General features: G+C 39.9%; 1 protein-coding gene across 4 annotated transcripts in view; it reads left to right on the top strand.

Moving 5' to 3' along the window:
- MCPH1 (microcephalin 1) overlaps positions 1-6,288 on the top strand; it is a 269,736-nt gene extending 263,448 nt beyond the window's left edge. For all 4 annotated transcript variants that reach the window (XM_053216223.1, XM_053216225.1, XM_053216224.1 and 1 more), the window contains one exon: positions 5,883-6,288. In XM_053216223.1, the coding sequence (XP_053072198.1) occupies positions 5,883-5,938 (56 nt within the window). In that variant the 3' untranslated portion in view covers positions 5,939-6,288. The remainder of the gene's footprint in view (positions 1-5,882) is intronic.
- Positions 6,289-18,650: the final 12,362 nt, after the last annotated feature.

An 18,650-nucleotide genomic window follows, 5' to 3' on the forward strand; every position in this document is an offset into this window, starting at 1 on the left:
AAAGGAAGACTGTTGTGATACATATGTCTGCTCTTACTCTTTCATTTCAACAGAGATCTGGAGTTCCTAATCAAAGGGATAAGATGAGACACACAAAGGAAATACAAAGAAAATATAAGAATTGTGAAGGAAGAGACAAGTCCTCTTCTTTGCATATGATACATTTGTTTACATAGAAAAATCTGGGAGAATCGAGAAACAATTAGAACTGATTCAGCAACCTTGGTCTTTGTAAGGTCCACTTAGTAAAATCATTAGCATTCCTATGCCCAGTAGTAAATAAATATAAAACAGAATACAAAAACTAGCGACTTCAAGGCTAGCCCTGTAATGTCATTTTACTCACATTTCTTGGGTGGGAAGCAAAAGTTGTTATACTAAGAATAAACTATTAGACTATCTTGTCTATGACCCAGCCCACATCCTTGGTATAGTCTGGGAAAGAAAGTATCCCATATGGGAACATCTCCAGCCTAATATCAGAACAGAAAAAAATGTTGAGAACTGCTCCATTCTTTTAGACCAGGCTATTTCCTTCCAATATACCATATGTCAAGTCATTCACTCAGTTTATATTTGTTGAGCACCGATCATGCACTAAACATATTCTAGGCACTACTAGAATAGGAGTTGACAAGGCAGATATAATACTTGCCCCTATGGGACTTATAGTCTATTTTTTTTAATAGTTATTTATTTATTTTGAGAGAGAGAACAAGACCATGAGTGGGTGAGGGGCAGAGAGAGAGAGAGAGGGAGAGAGAGAATCCCAAGCAGGCTCTACTGTCAGCACAGAGCCCGATGTGGGGCTTGATCTCACAACCATGAGATCATGACCGGAGCTGAAATGAAGAGTTGGATGCTTAACCAACTGAGCCACCCAGGCACCCTGGGACCTATATTCTAATGAAGATAATTTTTTTTTAAGTCCTGTTGGTGATCAATGCTATGAAGAAAACAGGGTATGAGTATTTATAGTGAAAGTGAGGTTGGCCCGGGCGGAAGGGCTGTATTTGAGGTAAGACCCCAACAATGAATAGAAGGGTGGACCCCTGTAGATCTAAAGCACTGGCCTTTCAGACCAAGGGAACAGCTAGGATCAAGGTAGACAAGGAGGAGAGGCATTAAGTATGGAGTGTCTGATTGGAAATGATGCTGGAGAAGTAGCCAGAGGCTGGACCACTCAAGGCCCTCATAGACCATGGTGAGAAGTTTAGTTTTTTTGTTCTAAAAATAAATGGAAGTTACCATAGGATTTTAAGTAGGGGAATACATATCTTTAAATAGAAGCAGAGAGAGCAGTTACAGGCTCTTGCAGTGGTTTGGGTGATAAATGGTGGTGGTTACATTTAGGATGCTATCACTGAAGGTGGTGAGAAGCTGCCAGGTGTTAAATAAAAATTCTAGAGCCAGTTGGCCTTGCTGATAGATTGCACGTGATATATTAGGAAAGAGGAGTCAAAGATGACTTCTAGACTGGAATTTGAGCATCTGAGAGAATGCTGAGGTTTCCAGAGATCGGGATCCGTGAGGAAGTACTGCAGGAATAGTGGTTTATTCAGCATCCAAAAGAGGAGCTGGCAAGACTACCATCAAAAGAGGGGAGGAAGTCTTGTTCATTGTGGTTCCAGAGAGAAGTGAGATCAACAGATGAAAATTACACAGTGGGCAGCTGTGGGCTCATTAGGAGAAAGGATTTTAGGGTCATCTGTAACCTGCTCATCCCTACTGCTAAGAGCACCTTCAGTGTCAAAACCCTGTCCTGAGTGTTCCCGGAAGCTGAGTGACCCTCATTCTATTAAGGAGGAGAGCTGATTCCTTGATTGAGTGAATGTCTGGCCACATGGCCACTCATGCTTCAGCCCTGGAATAGTCAGCTGATTGTGATAAGCTAAGATAAAGCTCCCAACAGCATTCTGAGGGTTCTAGCACTCTCTGTGCACAGTACCATTAACCACATTTGGCTGTTGGCCATTAGAGTTTTAGTTCAAGAAAGTGGCTTGCCCACCACCACACTATAAAAAAATAGCTAGCAGCATGTTCCTTCACTATCCTAGTCATCAGACCACACAGAAGAAAGGCCAGTAAACTTGAACTCGTGCATAAACCTGTGCCAAGACCTGCTAAAAAAACCTTGTTAAAATACAAACACAACGTCTTTTTTTTTTTTTTTCCAGTGCAAATTTAATGGGAGGTGCTCATGTACCATCTGTCTCTTTCCGCTGGGCAGACTGGCATTACTCTAACATCTGTACCATTGGTTACATTATACGGGGTGTTTGAGGGCTATTTGTATGATGTGACATTGGAATTAGGGGAGTGACTATCTTTAGATGACAAACGAACTTGGGTAGAAGTCATTTTTCATGTGTGTGTTTACATTTGGAAACTTGGAAACATGAGGGGCTCCCTGGACAAGGATGTCCTGGCTGCCAGCCATCACTCAGCAGTCAGGTGCTTTTCCGTTCTGAATCCCTGCTTTGCTTACCATACGCATAAGCTCAACACTGCATGTACCTCAAGTACCATTTCTCGAAAGTCCGTGGGTTAATTGAGCCTACCACACCAAGCGTGAGGGGCCAGCCACAGACTTTGTTGTGAGGTTACACTTAGGGTTCTATTTTATCTAAATTTAAAACTTCTTCTCTAGTCAACCTTTTTCTCCACCACAATGAATGAATGGATGCATGGATATGTGGGGTGACGCTAGATTTCACGGTCAAAGAACTGGAAATAGAGACAGACATAGGGTCCCCAGATCTTACAACCCTTCCTTATACTACAGTAAAGCTGGAAGAGTGTTTTTTAGATTTTTTAGACATAGTTAAATAGAAATAAATGTGTATAAACCTGTGTATTGCTTGAGGGTTCTTCTATAAATGGAGGGTTACATATTGTTCCTTGAGTTTTTATTTGACTCTCTCTAGGAGAGCCTTCCACTTTACACACATACAGCTACTTCTTTCTAACCATTGGAGACGTGCAATTAAGCCATGCACTCCTTATTATGGGACGTTTGGGGTGATTTCCACCGTTTCTGCCATTGTACGCTTTATGTGTGTGTTCTAACTGGAACAGTTTGAATTCAGTTTTAAGAGATTATTTTGAGCTGTAATTATCCCCGCCGAATCCCAGGCATGCATGTCCGTGTAGAGCAGATTCATAGCAGTGACATCACTGTGCCCCCGCTTACGTGTACTTGTAAGTTTGGGTACCCACGGCTGTGCCACTTTATACTTTTACAGCATATGGACGTCTCCATTTCCTCCACATCTTCACCAGTACTGGACGTTACCCATATTTTTTATATTTGGTGATCTGATAAATTAAACAAATAGGTGTCATTACTCAATTTGTCGTCCCCTAATTACTCAATTACTAATGAGTATGAATAGAGAGGGAGCTATATTTCATGGGTCACCTATCCTTATCACTGGCTATTTTTCCTTTTCACGCTGTTGTACAGAATATGTGTATAACATGGACCCTCGCCCTGTGGTCTAAGTGTAAAATTCTTTCAGTCTGTCTCATTTTTAATTTTGTTTATTGATTGTTGTGGGTTACAAATGTTTTAATATTTAATTATTATTCTTCATGGATTCAAATGCCTTATTTCCTGAGGCACCTGAATTTGGGTTTCACTTTGGAAGGTCATCTCTACCCCCTGAGCTCCAGAACCTGTCTCTTATCTCTGTTAATGCTTCCATCATTTTTTTAAATGTTTACAGTGTTAATTCATCTGTAACCTATTTATTGTGTGATGTGAAGGGATCATACCATCTATGTAGTACCTTGTCCCCTCTGCACTGATTTGGAATGCCCTGTGACTCACCTGTTAAAATTCCTATATGTGCGTGGACATGTTTCCAGACTTTCCCATTGGTCTATTTATCTGTTGTGTGCTAATTACATACTATTTTACTATTGTAATTTTATAATGTGTTTCGGTATCTAGCATGTCAAATTGTCTCTCATTATTCATTTTTTTCAAAATTGTCTTCCTATGTATTTTTTTCTTTGGTATAAATGTCAGAATAAGTATGCCACTTTTTTTAAAAGAAATATGTGGCATTTTTTTTCATTAAATTCTATTTTAGATTAATGTTAAAAATCACCACCCTTTTTGTAATGTGTTCTGGCTTTGGAAAATGACATCCTGTCAGAAATCTAAGTGTAAAAATTGAATCTACAGGGTTTTACAACCTGGAAAAAAAATATGACTGATACGCTTTAAAACTGGGTACAAAGAAAGGCTTTCTACCTATGGTTCAAAGTCCAACTGCAGTAAAAGATTTACATGATCTGAATGCAAAAACAAAACACTTTTTTGCATCAGGAAAGTCAAAAGGCGAATAACAGAGGAAATATGTACAACACATCCACGAATAAAGGTCTGATATTAAAATACTGCTTCACTGGGTTGTGGAGAGAAGTGGTTTTACTGAGTACTAATAAGAATTGTTATTATTCTGCTGGATATATTAATTTTAATGATATATAATGTATATTATACATGTGACAAATGGTAGTGCTTCTCCCCGCTGAAAGCTGACCAGTTCAGACCTCTTGTGTGGAAATGCGTTTGCACTGGGCAAATGACGACTAACTTCTGGGACACGATCTAGAGCTCCAGCTAAGATGCGCCCCTTTTTCTTCCATCTTTTCCCCCTATTCATAGAACAAACCTATGTTTTGACTTTCCGTCTGCTATCGTTCATCATCGTGATGTCTTAAGGTCCTTCAGTATCATTTCTCTCTCCCTGTGGATAATAGTTGTAATCAATAAGTGAACTGTAGGGGCACCTGGGTGGCTCAGTCGGTTAAGCATTCAGCTTTGGCTCAGGCCATGATCCCAGGGTCATGTCAGGCTACTCACTGAGTATGGAGTCTGCTTGGGATTCCCTCACTCTCTCTCTCTGTCCCTCCCCCACTCTCTCGCTCAAGAAATAAAAATAAATTATAAAAACTACATTAACTGTAATTTAATTTGTAATTCAACCAGTGCTGCCAACCCATTGGATTCCTCTCTCGTCCTCATAGAAGTAGGGCCTAGAGCAGTATAGTCTCCTGCTGGCCTGTTCTTCTGCATCTATAGCTTATCCTGGACCAGGTGACTTCTTGTGATTTTCATAAAATAATAGGCTTTCAAACTGACAGGACTAGTCCAGCTTCTTCAACTTAAATATGAAGACCTGCGTTTTAGAAACTGTGCGTACTAACTTTGTATACTAGCGAGGTAGACGGGCTGTGGATTGGTAGATACACAGCCTAGAATGTGTAGTTAGTACCGTAACTAAAACTAATATATTTATATATAAATTGCCTTGTGCCGGAGAGTATTTTCTATAGCTAATGGAGATTACAATCCTGGTCTCTCCCGCCATGGACTGGCAAACTTGCCACCCGGCTAATAGAACGTTCTGCCATGATGGGAACACCCTATATATGCTGTATCTGCAGGATATGTGCCTGTCGAGGACTTAAAATGTGGCTAGTATGACTGATGAACTGAATTTTTTAAATTCAATTTTCATTTTATTTTAAAGTTTATTTTGAGAGAGAGTGTGTATGGGAGGAACAAAGAGAGAGAACCCCAAGCTAGATCTGCACCATCAGCACAGAGCCCGACGTGGGGCTTGAACTCACGAAGCGTGAGATCATGACGTGAGCCGAAACCAAGGGTTGAAGCCTTAGACGACTGAGCCACCCAGGCGCCCCTTTATTTTAAATAGTCACATGTGCTATATGGGCATGTGGACACATAGACAACACGGCTCTAAACCGCCTAAGACTTTAAAATATGACTTTGCATATATATAAGATTATTATTTTACCGTGTGGTTGGCCATTATAAATGCTAAACTGCTTTTCTCTTTCTCTAGATTCCATCACTCAGCACCAGGTCTGTGCCTCTGAAAACTACCTGTTGCTTCAGTGATGGAGCCATCAGTCAGCACATGGCTACCGCCACCGGCTCGCAACGTTGTCTTTGGACATTCAAATGAGCAAACCCTGACGAGAAGGAAAGGACACAACATGATGCCTTTTGACACCATCACCTATTTGCCTTGTGTGCCTTGTGGTTTTTACATAAAGAAGCTCCTTTGTGTGACTTTCTGATGACTGAATGTGTTTTAAAGAAGCACTGCCAGCCTATAGGGGCCTTTTCTGTATAATGCCAATCTTAGTATTGTGATAACGATCATGATTAAAAGCTCACAGAACCTTGGTCATTAAAGCACCCATAGTGGTGAATAAAGACTGGGAATTAAATTGTTTGATTAGTGAGATCCAACAATCCCCAAAGTTTCTTGGTTGGACTCTAACATCTTTATTGGCATACCATACACTAACTATGAAGGATGTTGATCACTTTATTGGATTTTTGTCAAAGTAATGAATGAAGACAGGTGTAGGAGCTTTGCAATAATTAATGCCACCAGAGGATCTCCAATTCTCCAAGTTAGTGTTTGGTGAGGACAGCATGACCAACAAGAGATCGTGGCCTTTACTGGCTGCCACAATGCTTGGCTTTCCGTAGAGGAAATCGGCAGTGGGACTGAATCATTACACGCGGACCCGTCACCTTCTATAGTAGAGAAGTGCTACATCCCAACAAGGCTGAAGGTGCCACCAAGACGCCCTCCTGACCCTGTTCCCTCCCCATGCTATCTCTTCCTCATCTCACGGGTTATTCCTACGTTACCAAATTTCCAGCCCCTCAGTGGAACAACTTCTAGAAAAAACCTTCAAGGAAGGAGATAGAAATGCGCAGGGAAATAATGAAGGGTTTTCTCTTAATTTTGATATAATATATGCCCCAAATAATCCCCTCATATTACTCATGCCCCAACAACAGTCATTCCTCGGTACAACTCCACTCCTTCCACGTTATAAACCTTGTTTCCCTATATCCATGGGAGTGCTGGGCTTGGCTACTTTGAACCTCAGGTACTTTGGCAGAGCTCTCACAACGCCAAAAATTCCTGAAGAGGCTGACAAAAACCATGCTGACGCTTGCTGTGGATCATCCCCTACCACTATAGGCCACCGACAACCACCCATCCCCAGTGTCAAGTCCTGATTCCCAATGCTGGTCTGCCAGTGGTCAGCCAAGATTCTCTTTCTACACAGCAACATTTTATGAGGGTACTGATTTGTGTCAGGAATTACACTAAGCATCTTCTATGTGGTTTCTCATTTAACCCTAACAACCTTAAAAGTTAGTTGCTACAGATTTGCAATCCCTTACCTGAAACACACAGAGTTAAGAGTATCTCAGAGTTCTTTTTTTTATTTAAAAATTTTTTAATATTTATTTTTGAGAGAGAACACGAGCAGGAGAGGGGCAGAGAGAGGGAGACACAGAATCCAAAGCAGGAGACACAAATCCAATCCAGGCTCTGAGCTGTCAGCACAGAGCTTGATACAGGGCTCAAACCCATAAGTCATGAGATCATGACCTGAGCCAAAGTCGGACACTTAACCGACTGAGCCACCCAGGTGCCCCAAGAGTATCTCAGAATTCTTTTTTTTTTCTTTAATTTTGAAAGGCATGTGGCTCTCACCATTTCCATGTAAGATTGTATTGCTGAGTATACCAAGAGAAGGCAGCGAGAAAAAAGAAGGCATGCAGACTGGAAATGAAGAAGTAAAACTGTTTTCAGATCACAGGATACTACATGTAGAAAATTATAAGGAAACAAATAACAGAGCACGTTTAGCAAGGTTACAGTGTATGAAATTTACATAACTAGCTGAATTGTATTTCTGTTTGCTGCAATAAACAATTCACAAATGGAATTAAGAATACATTTCCAACACTGAGAATGGCTTATTGAGAAGATGGCAGAGTAGTATGGGGACCCTGAGCTTGTCTCGTCCCTGAAACTCAGCTACATCAGCACCAACCCATTTTGAACACCTAAGAAATTGAGGAATAACACAATAATCTGCAAAACTGGAGCCACAAAACTCAGCAGGTATGCTGTGTGGAGAGATGAACTGGGGGAGAGAAAAGCCGTAGAGGGTAGGAAGTCCTTTTCTCAGAGAGAGGACAGAGGAAAAAAAAAAAAAAAAGAAAGGGGGAGTCCATTGCATTGGTACCATGCCAGAAAAGCACTTCCCCAAAAGGTAGCTGGAGAGAAAGAGTGAAAACACTCACAGGGGACTGAACAAGAAATCTGTTACCCAAAACCATTGACGGGAAGAAAGGAGAGGGTTTCAATACCACAGGATTCTATAAACAGTGGAGGAGAGTCTGAACTTCCACAGCTCAGTGCCTGGTGGTGCTCTGGTGAGGAAGCAGGGCAAATCCCCAGGAACAGGCAGCAGAGTCTAAGGGGCCATGTGCCACATGGGGAGAAGCGGTTCCCCTGATTGGAGGGCATGTGGTAGAGGCCATACGGCCTCCCCACAAAGATCCCAGGAGACTCCAGAGAGCAGTCACATTTGCTGGTACTGGAACAAAGATGTCAGAGTGTGGTGAATCCCGGCGCCAGCTGTGTGTTGTGATTTGCCATAATCTCTGAACCTCTGCTTCTGTGCAATCGCATGAACGTTTTCTGGGGCAAGCTGGTACCCAGCCGTTGCTCAGTGAGACCCTCCCCCAGAGAGTTGGCAAGAGTCCAAGCCACGGGGGTCTCTGAAGTTAGGGGTGTTGAAACACAGCCCCATCTGAGATAAAACTCTGGAGGGAGGTGCTGCTGCCTGGCAGGCGGTCAGCTTGGACACAGACAGGGTAGAGGTGGGGAATGGATGGAGGCCTCAGACAAAGGAAGGGTGCTTGATCCCGGGTCAGTGAGAGCACAAAGTTCCTGTGCCAGAGACTAGGTTGCTGGGTGAAGCCATTTCCACCTCTCCTGCACAAGCCCATGTGCGCGCACACACACACATACACACACACACACACACACACACACACACGTGCACCACACTGATCCACCCCAGTAAGCTAAGCAGCACCACCTTGTGGAGAACGGAGCCATTACACCAAGCCCCACCCACCTGCACCCTCCAGACACATCCCCCAGAAGACCAGGATAAGTTCTCCATCTGCTTACTGTATGCATTATAGAGGGCCTCACAGTTTCAGTTCTAGGGGAAACTGGATATAACTTCATTTGAGTTTCATTCTGTTTGCTGGTCTGTTTATTTGTTTACTTTGCTTCTGTTTTTGATGTTGTTTTTCTTTCTCTTTCTTGGATACAGAAAGGGCAAATTCTTTTTTTATTTTTTCCTTTATTTTTTCTATTTTTTCTTTATTCTATTTTCTTTAAATTTTTCTTTAATTTTTAAATACTGGTTTTTTTTTTCCTTTCTCTTTTTTGTCTAGTATTTCAAGCTTCCCTCAACAAACAGACTGAAACACACCTAAGGCTCTAACTTCCTTTATTTGATTTTTTTGTTTTGTTTTTTATTTTTTAATTTCTTTTTTCTTTTATTCATCTTTTTCTTCTTCCAAAAGGACAAGATGGAAGAATTCACCCCAAAATGACAGCCAGAGATTTCACCAACACAGATATGAGTAAGATGTCTCACTAGAATTTAAAACCATGATTATAAGAATACTACCTGGGATTGAAAAAAGTATAGAAGACATTGGCGAATCCCTTTATGCAGAGATGAAAGAAGAAAAATCTAATCAGGCCAAAATAAAAAATGCTATAACTAAGATGCAATCTTGAATGGATGTTGTGATGGCAAGGATGGACAAAGCAGAGCAGTGAATCACTGAAATAGAAGACAAAATTATGGAAAATAATGAAGCAGAAAAAAAGAAAGTCCAAAGATAACAATACAAGACTTAGAGAACTCAGTGACTTATTAAAAAGGAATAATATTCAAATCATAGGAGTCCCAGAAGAAGAAAAAAGAGAAAAAGGGACAGAAGGTTTATGTGAGCAAATTATAGTACAAAACTCTCCTAATCTGGGGAAGACACAGATATCAAAATCCAAGAAGCACAGAGAACTCGCATCATTAGATTCCACAAAAACTGGCCGTCACCAACCATATCATAGTCAAATTCACAAAAATACACAGACAAGGAAAGAATCTTGAAAGCAACAATAGGAAAAAAATTCCTTAACCTACAAAGGAAGACAGATTAGGTTTGCAGCAGACCTATCCACAGCAACTCAGCAGGGTAGAAAAGAATGGTAGGATATATTCAACGTGCTGAAAAAGAAAAATATGCAGTCAAGAATTCCTTATCCAGCAAGGCTGTCATTCAAAATAGGAGAGATAAAGGGTTTCCTAGACCAAAAAAAAAAAAAAAAAAAAAAAAATACTAAAGGAATTCATGACCACTAAACCATCGCTGCAGGAAATTTTAAGGAGGACTCTTTGGAGAAAATGCAAAACAAAACAAGAAAGGCCAAACGCAACAAAGACTAGAAAGGACCAGAGAACATCACCAGAAGCACCAACTCTACATGCAACACAATGGCACTAAATTCATATCTTTCAAGAATCACTCTAAATGTAAACGAACTAAATGCTCCAATCAAAAGACACAGGGTATTGGAATGTATAAAAAAAAAAAATAAGGGCCATATATATGCTGCATATAAAAGACTCATTTTATCCCTAAAGATACCTGCAGATTGAAAGGAAGGGAATGGAGATCCATCTATCATGCTAATGGATGTCAAAAGAAAGCTGGAGTAGCCATACTTGTATCAGACAAAGTAGATTTTAAAGGAAAGACTGTAAGAAGGGATGAAGAAGAGAAATATACCATAATTAAGGAATCTATCCACCAAGAAGATCTAACACTTGTAAATATTTATACCCCCAACTTGAAAGCATCCAAATATAAATCAATTAACCACAAACAAACAATTGATCATAATACCATAATAGTAGGGGACTTTAACACCCACTTACAGCAATGGACAGATATCCAAGCAGAAAATAAGGAAACAATGGCTTTGAATGACATATTGAACCAGATGGACTTAACAGATATATCCAGAATATTTCATCTTAAAGCATTGGAATACACATTCTTCTTGAGTTCCCATAGAACAGTCTCCAGAATATATTACATACTGGTTCACAAAATCAACCCTCAACAGGTACAAAAAGATCGATATCATACTATGCATATTTTCAGATCACAATGCTATGAAACTTGAAATCAACCACAAAAAAATTTGGGAAGACCATGAATACTTGGAGATTAAAGAATATCCTACTTGGGTGCCTGAGTGGCTTAGTCAGTTGGGCGTCCAGCTTCAGCTCAGGTCATGATCTCGCAGTTTGTGAGTTTGAGCCCCGCGTTGGGCTCTGTGCTAACAGCTCGGAGCCTGGAGCCTGCTTCGGATTCTGTGTCTCCTTCTCTCTCTGCCCCTCCCCCACTTGTACTCTGTCTCTATCAAAAATAAATAAATGTAAAAAAAAATTAAGAAAAAAAGAATATCCTACTGAAGAATGCACGGGTTAACCATGAAATTAAAGGAGAAATTAAAAAGTGCATGGAAGCCAGTGAAAATGAAAACACAACAGTCCAAAACCTCCGGGATGCAGAAAAGGCAGTCACAAGAGGGAAGTATATAGTAATCCAGGCCTTCCTAAAGAAGGAAGAAATGTCAAAAATAACAACCTAACCTTACACCTAAAGGATCTGGAAAAAGAACAGCAGGTAAAGACCAAAACAAGTTGAAAAAGGGAAAAATAAAGAGGAAAGAATGAAAAATGATATCAAAATTTAAAAACAAAAACAAAAACAAAACAAACAAAAACAAAACAGATCAACAAAATCAAGAGCTGGTTCTTTGAAAGAATTAACAAAACTGAAAACCCCTTAGCCAGATTTATCAAAAGGGAAAAGAGAAGGATCCAAGTAAGTAAAGTCACAAATGAAAGAGGAAAGATCACAAGCACCACCATAGAAATACAAATAATAATAAGAGAATATTATGAGCCAACAAATTGGGCAGTCTAGAAGAAATAGACAAATTCCTAGAAACATATAAACTACTAAAACTGAAATAGGAAGAGATAGATAATTTGAACAGACCAATATCCAGTAAAGAAATTGAATCAGTAATAAAAAATCTCACAACAAACGAGAGTCCGGAGCTAGATGGCTTCCCAGGAGAATTCTACCAAACGTTGAAGAAGAGTTAATACCTATTCTTTTGAATGGTTCCATAAAATAGGAATGGAAGGAAAACTTCCAAACTCATTCTATGAGACCAGCCACTACCTTGAATCCAAAACCAGACAAAGACCCCAGTAAAAAGGAGAATTACATACCAGTCTCCCTGATGAACACGAATGCAACAATTCTCAACAAGATGCTAGCAAACTGAATCCATTGAAAGAATTATTGACCACAATTAAGTAGGATTTATTCCTAGGCTACAGGGGTGGTTCAACATCCACAAATCAATCAACATGAAACATCACATTAATAATAATAAAAAAAAAAGAATCACATGATCCTCTCAATATGTGTACAAATAAACATTTGACAAAATACAGCATCCTTTTTGATAAAAACACTCAAGAAAGTAGGGACAGAAAAAACATACCTTAAGGTCATAAAGACCATATACCAAAGACCCATAGCAAAGATCATCCTCAATGGGGAAAAACTGAGAGCTTTCCTCCCTAAGGTCAGGAGCACAATGGGGATATCCACTCTCATCACTCTTGTTCAACATAGTGTTGGAAGTCCTAGCCTCATCAATTAGACAAAAAATATAAAGAAAAGGCATCCAAATCAGCAAGAAAGAAGTCAAACTTTCACTCGTCATGGATGACATGATTCTACGGGGAAAACCCAAAAGACTCCACCCAAAAACTGCTAGAACTGATACATGAATTTGCAGAATACTAATCAATGTACAGAAATCAGATGTATTTCTATACACCAATAATGAAGGAGCAGTAAGAGAAATCAAGGAATCAATCCCATTTACAATTGCACCAAAAACCATAAAATACTTAGGAATAAACTTGCCCAAAGAGGTAAAAGATATGTATGCTGAAAACTTTAGAAAGTTTATAAAAGAAATTGAAGAGGACACAAAGAAATGGAAAAACATTCCATGCTCATGAATCAGAACAAATATTGTTAAAATATCTATACTACCTAAAGCAATCCACACATTCAATGCAATCCCTATCAAATTAACACCAGCATTCTTCACAGAAATAGAGAAAAAAATCATAAAATTTGTATGGTGCCAGAAAAGACCATGAGTAGCCAAAGAAATGTTGGAAAAGAAAACCAAAGCTGGAGGCATCACAGTTCCAGACTTCAAGCTGTATTACAAAGCTGTAATCATCAAGACAGTATGGCACTGGCACAAAAATAGACACACAGATCAATGGAACAGAATAGAGAACCCAGAAATGGGCCAAAAAATGTATGGCCAGCTAATCTTCAACAAAGCAGGAAAAAATACCCACTGGAAAAAAGTCTCTTCAGCAAATCGTGTTGGGAAAACTGGACAGCGGCATGCAGAAGAATGAACCGGGATCACTTTCTTACACCATATGCAAAAATAAACTCAAAATGGATGAAAGACCTAAATGTAAGAAGGAAATTATCAAAGTCCTAGAGGAGAAAATAGGCAACAACCTCTTTGACCTCTGCCGTAACAACTTCTTACTAGACATGTCTCCGGAGGTAAGGGAAACAAAAGCAAGCATGAAGATAAAAAGCTTCTGCACAATGAAGGAAACAATCAACAAAACTACAAAGCAACAGACAGAATAGGAGAAGATATGTGCAAATGACATATCAGATAAATGGTTAGTGTCCCAAATCTGTAAAGAGCTTATCAAACTCAACACCCCCTCCCCAAAAAAAAGTCCAGTGATGAAATGGGCAAAGACATGAACAGATATTTTTCCAAAGACATCCAGATGGCTAACAGACACATGAAAAGATGCTCAACATCACTCATCATTAGGGAAATACAAATCAAAACCACAATGAGATACCACCTCCCACCTATCCGAATGGCTAAAATTAGCAACTCAGGAAATAACAGATGTTGGCAAGGATAAGGAGAAAGGGGAACACTTTTGCACTGATGGTAGGAATGCAAACTGGTACAGCCAGTATGGATGTTCCTCAAAAAATTTAAAATAGAGCTACTCTACTACCCAATTGCAATTGCACTATTAGGTATTTATTCAAAGGATAAGATTCAAAGGGGCACATGCATCCCAATGTTTATAGCAGCACTATCAACAATAGCCTAATTATGGAAAGAGCCCAAATGTCCACCGACTGATGAATGGATAAGAGGTTATTTATGTACGTGTGTGTGTGTGTGTATATAGACACATACATACACACACACACACACACACACACAATGGAATATTAGTAATCGAAAAGAATGAAATCTTGCCATTTATAGATGGAACTAGAATATATTATACTAAGTGAAATAAGTCAGAAAATGATAGATATCATATGATTTCACTCATGTGGAATTTGAAACACAACAGATGAACATAGGGGAAGGGAAGGAAAAATACGATAAAAACAGAGAAGAAGGCAAACCATCAGAGACTCGCAAAGACAGATAACAAACTGAGGGTTTCTGGAGGGGTATCTGGTGGGGAGATGGGCTAAATGAGTGATGGGCAGTAAGGGGGGCACTTGTTGGGATGAGCACTGAGTATTATACGTAAGTGATAAATCAATAAATAAATCAATAAATTCTACTCCTGAAATCATTATTACACTATATGTTAACTAACTTGGACTTAAACATTTTTTTAAAGTATGATAGTGCTGACAACCACACAATGATATGATTGTACTTAATACCACTGAACTATATCCTTGAAAATAGATAAAATTATATATTTTATGTTATATATATTTTACCACAATTAAAAAGTAAAAAAGAAAAATACAATTCCAGCTACACAGGGGTGCCTGTGTAGCTCAGCTGGTTAAGCATCAAAGTCTTGATTTCAGCTCAGGTCATGATCTCATGGTTCATGAGATTGAGTCCTGAGTTGGGCTCTGTGCTGACAGTGTGGAGCCTTCTTGAGACATTCTCTCTCTCTCTCTCTCTCTCTCTGCCCTCCCCTGCTCATGCTCTCCTTAAATAAATAAGTAAACTTAAAAAAAAAAAGAATACAATTCCATTAATGAAGGCAACTATAAATAATGTATATAGAAAAAAAATTCAGGAAATATAAGACCTATACACTGAAACCTGTCATTGCTGAGAAAGATTAAAAATCTAAATAAACGGAGAAATACACCCAGTTTTTGGATTAGAAGACTCAATATTGATGTCTGTTCTCTTCATCTATAGATTAAATGTAATTATCAAGATCCCAGGTCATCTTTTTAATAGAGTTGGAAAAGCTGATGCTAAAATAGATACAAAAATGCAAAGAACCCCTAGTAGACAAAACAATTTTTTAGAAAAAGAAATGTTGAAGGATTCCCATTGCCAGATTTCAAAATGAACTATCAACTTGTAGCAATCAACACGTGTGGTGCTGGCATAAAGGTAGAATATAGATCAGGAGAACAATATGTATAGTCGGTTGATTTTCACCAAAGGTGCCAAGGCAATTCACTGCAGTAGAATATTTCTTAAAACAAATGGTCATGGAAAAAGGAAGAAGAAGAAAAGACAAAAATGCACTTATATCCTTACTTCACATGCAAAAACACAAGAAAATGTGTATAGATCCTTATCTCACACCATACACAAAAATTAACTCAAAATGGAGCAGAAACCTAACTCAGGGCTTGTCAAGCTCAGCACTACTGACATTTTGGACCAAATAATTCTTTGCTGTTGGGGGGGCTGTCCTGTGCACTGCAGTGTGTGTAGCACCATCACTGTCCTCTACCTACTAGATGCTAGTAGCACACCCCACCCAGTTGTCCAAAGGTCTCCAGGTATTCCCAAATGTCCCCTGGAGAACAAAACTGTTCCAGCTAAGAACCACTGACCTAACATAAAACTGAAATTATGAAATGTTTAGAAAACATAGCGGGAAATCTTTCTTGCCTTAGGTTAGGCAAAGATGTCTTGCGCATGAAATAGACATTAAAGACAATTCACAAATAAACTGGACCTCAAAGTTACAAATTTGTTTGCTCTTCAAAAGAAACCATTAAGGAAATGCAAAGACAAGCCACAGGCTAGGAGAAAAGGTTTGCAAACCAAAAATCTGATAAAGCAATTGTATCTAGACTGTGTAAAGAACTTCTATTCATTAAGAAGATAAACAATGGGCAAAAGACATTTGACATAAGAACATATACAAATGGGGGGCACCTGGGTGTCTCAGTCGGTTAAGTGTCTGACTTTGGCTCAGGTCATGATCTCTTGGTTTTTGACTTAAAACCCTGCGTCGGGCTCTGGGCTGACAGCTCAGAGCCTGGAGACCGCTTCAGATTCTGTCTTCCTCTCTCTCTGCCCCTTCCCCGCTCATACTCTTGTCTCTCAAAAATAAATAAAAGAAAAATATACATAGGGCGCCTGGGTGGCTCAGTCGGTTAAGTGTCCGACTTCGGCTCAGGTCATGATCTCACAATTCATGGGTTCAAGCCCATGTGCTCAGAGCCTGGAGCCTGTTTCAGATTCTGTGTCTCCCTCTCTGTCTATCCTACCCCACTCACACTGTCTCTCTCTCTCTCAAAAATAAACATTAAAAAATAAACAAAAAATATATATATATTTTAAAAGAACATATATAAATGATTAATAAACACATTAAAAGATGCTCAACGTTATTGGTCATTAGAGAAATACAAGTTAAAAGCATGAGACACCACACGTACCCTCTGGAATAGCTATACCCGAAGACGCTGACCAGTATGTGGACAAACTGGAACTCTCATACACTGCTGGTGTGACTGCAAAATGATACACTTTGAAACCGATTTCAGTTTCTTTTGAAAACTAAACATAAAAAAATTAAACAGACACTTAACATATGACCCAGCAACTCCACTCCTACAGAAATGAAAACAGGTGACTATACTAGGACTTTTTTTTCTTTTTAAGTGTATTTATGTGTTTTGAGAGGGAGAGAGAGAGAGAGAGAGCGAGTGTAGGGGAGGGGCAGAGAAAGAGGGAGAAAGAGAGAATCCCAAGCAGGCTCTGCACCATCAGCACAGAGCCTGATGCGGGGCTTAAACCTACAAACCATGAGATCGTGACCCGAGATGAAACCAAGAGTCCGACGCTTAAGTGACTGAGCCACCCAAGAGCCCCTACACCGGGACCTGTACACCAATGTTCCTAGCAACTTCATTCACAACCACCCCAAACTGGAAGCAATCCATCAACTGAGAAATGGCATATATCCACGTAATGGACAGCTACCGAGCAACACAAAAGAATACTAATAGCGTGCAGCAACACAAATCACCCCCAAAGACACGTGATAAGTCAAAGAAACCAGACTCAAAAGATTACATGTTGTATGATTCCATTTAGGAAAAAATGCTAGAGAAGGCAGCAGTATAAAGGCCAAACACAGAAGAACATTTCTGTGACAGAGTAGGAGTGGGAATAGACAGCCAACATTTTGGTGTGATGGAAACACTTTGAAACCGGACCATGATTTTGGTTGTACAACCAGACACATCTACTAAAATCACGGAACGGCACGCATCGAATGGTAAATTTTATGGTGCAGAAGTCGAAAGCTGTTTAAAAGAAAAGAGAAAGCTGTGTGGCAACTGTGGCATTGTACCTTTCGGATCTCACTTGAGACAGAACCTTCTGTTCAGCTGTAATGAGCACAGTCAGCCTCCAGCCTTTAGGACCTCTGCCTCATCCTTTCAAGCCAAGGCCTTGCTCCATCTGGACAGTCAGTCCCCAGCCAAGAACTGGCTAATCCTGCTAATACAAGAGTCTGCAACATGTCCTACAGGCTTTCCTTATGGGATCCTGCTTCCTCCCTGCTGTACTTCTCACAGGACCTATCCCCAGTAAGACTCTAGCTCTCCTAACTTATGTCAGTGTCGGCTACCTGGTGGACCCATCCAACAAAACCCCCCAGTGCAACCCTGGGGCAGCAGCCATAACTTAGTATTTCTTCAGTGACACACCTCACATTAAGTGGGATACGTAAAACTAGTAACACAAGCTCGTCTATATTCAGATTAGATTTGCCTCTAATTCACTTACAAAACCTTCTATTTTTCAGACCTTTTGGACTTCGGGGTTGTGGTTAAGGGACCCACGGGACCCCCTGCTTTTTGGAAATTACATAACTTGCACAGACTCACATAAACCAGTTTATGGAAAAACCGGCCTTTGAATGTCCCCACACGGTGCTGCTGGCTTACTCGGGCTCAACAGTACAACCCCGAGAATGTCCGGTGGACGGGTAAGAATCAATTGTAAAATATTTACTTAGTGCCCACCACATGCAGGTCACTATTCTAAACGCTGTGTATGTTGACCTCGTCATCTCGTGGTCCTTACACTTGAAATCAAAGTATTTCCGAGAAACCTTAACTAGCAATGTTTTTCAGCCTTTTTTAAATAGCACAACTCTTTATTCATGTGAGATTGCACGAAAGTTGCGATAGGTAAAACAGGTCACTGATTAAACTTCTCTGATTAAAAATTGGGAGGGGGAATGGGAAGGTTACAGATCCTCACCCAAGGACCCTGTCCTTCATCCCC

The sequence above is a fragment of the Acinonyx jubatus genome, chromosome B1 (genome assembly GCF_027475565.1).
Source record: "Acinonyx jubatus isolate Ajub_Pintada_27869175 chromosome B1, VMU_Ajub_asm_v1.0, whole genome shotgun sequence".
NCBI classification, from domain to species: Eukaryota; Metazoa; Chordata; class Mammalia; order Carnivora; family Felidae; genus Acinonyx; species Acinonyx jubatus.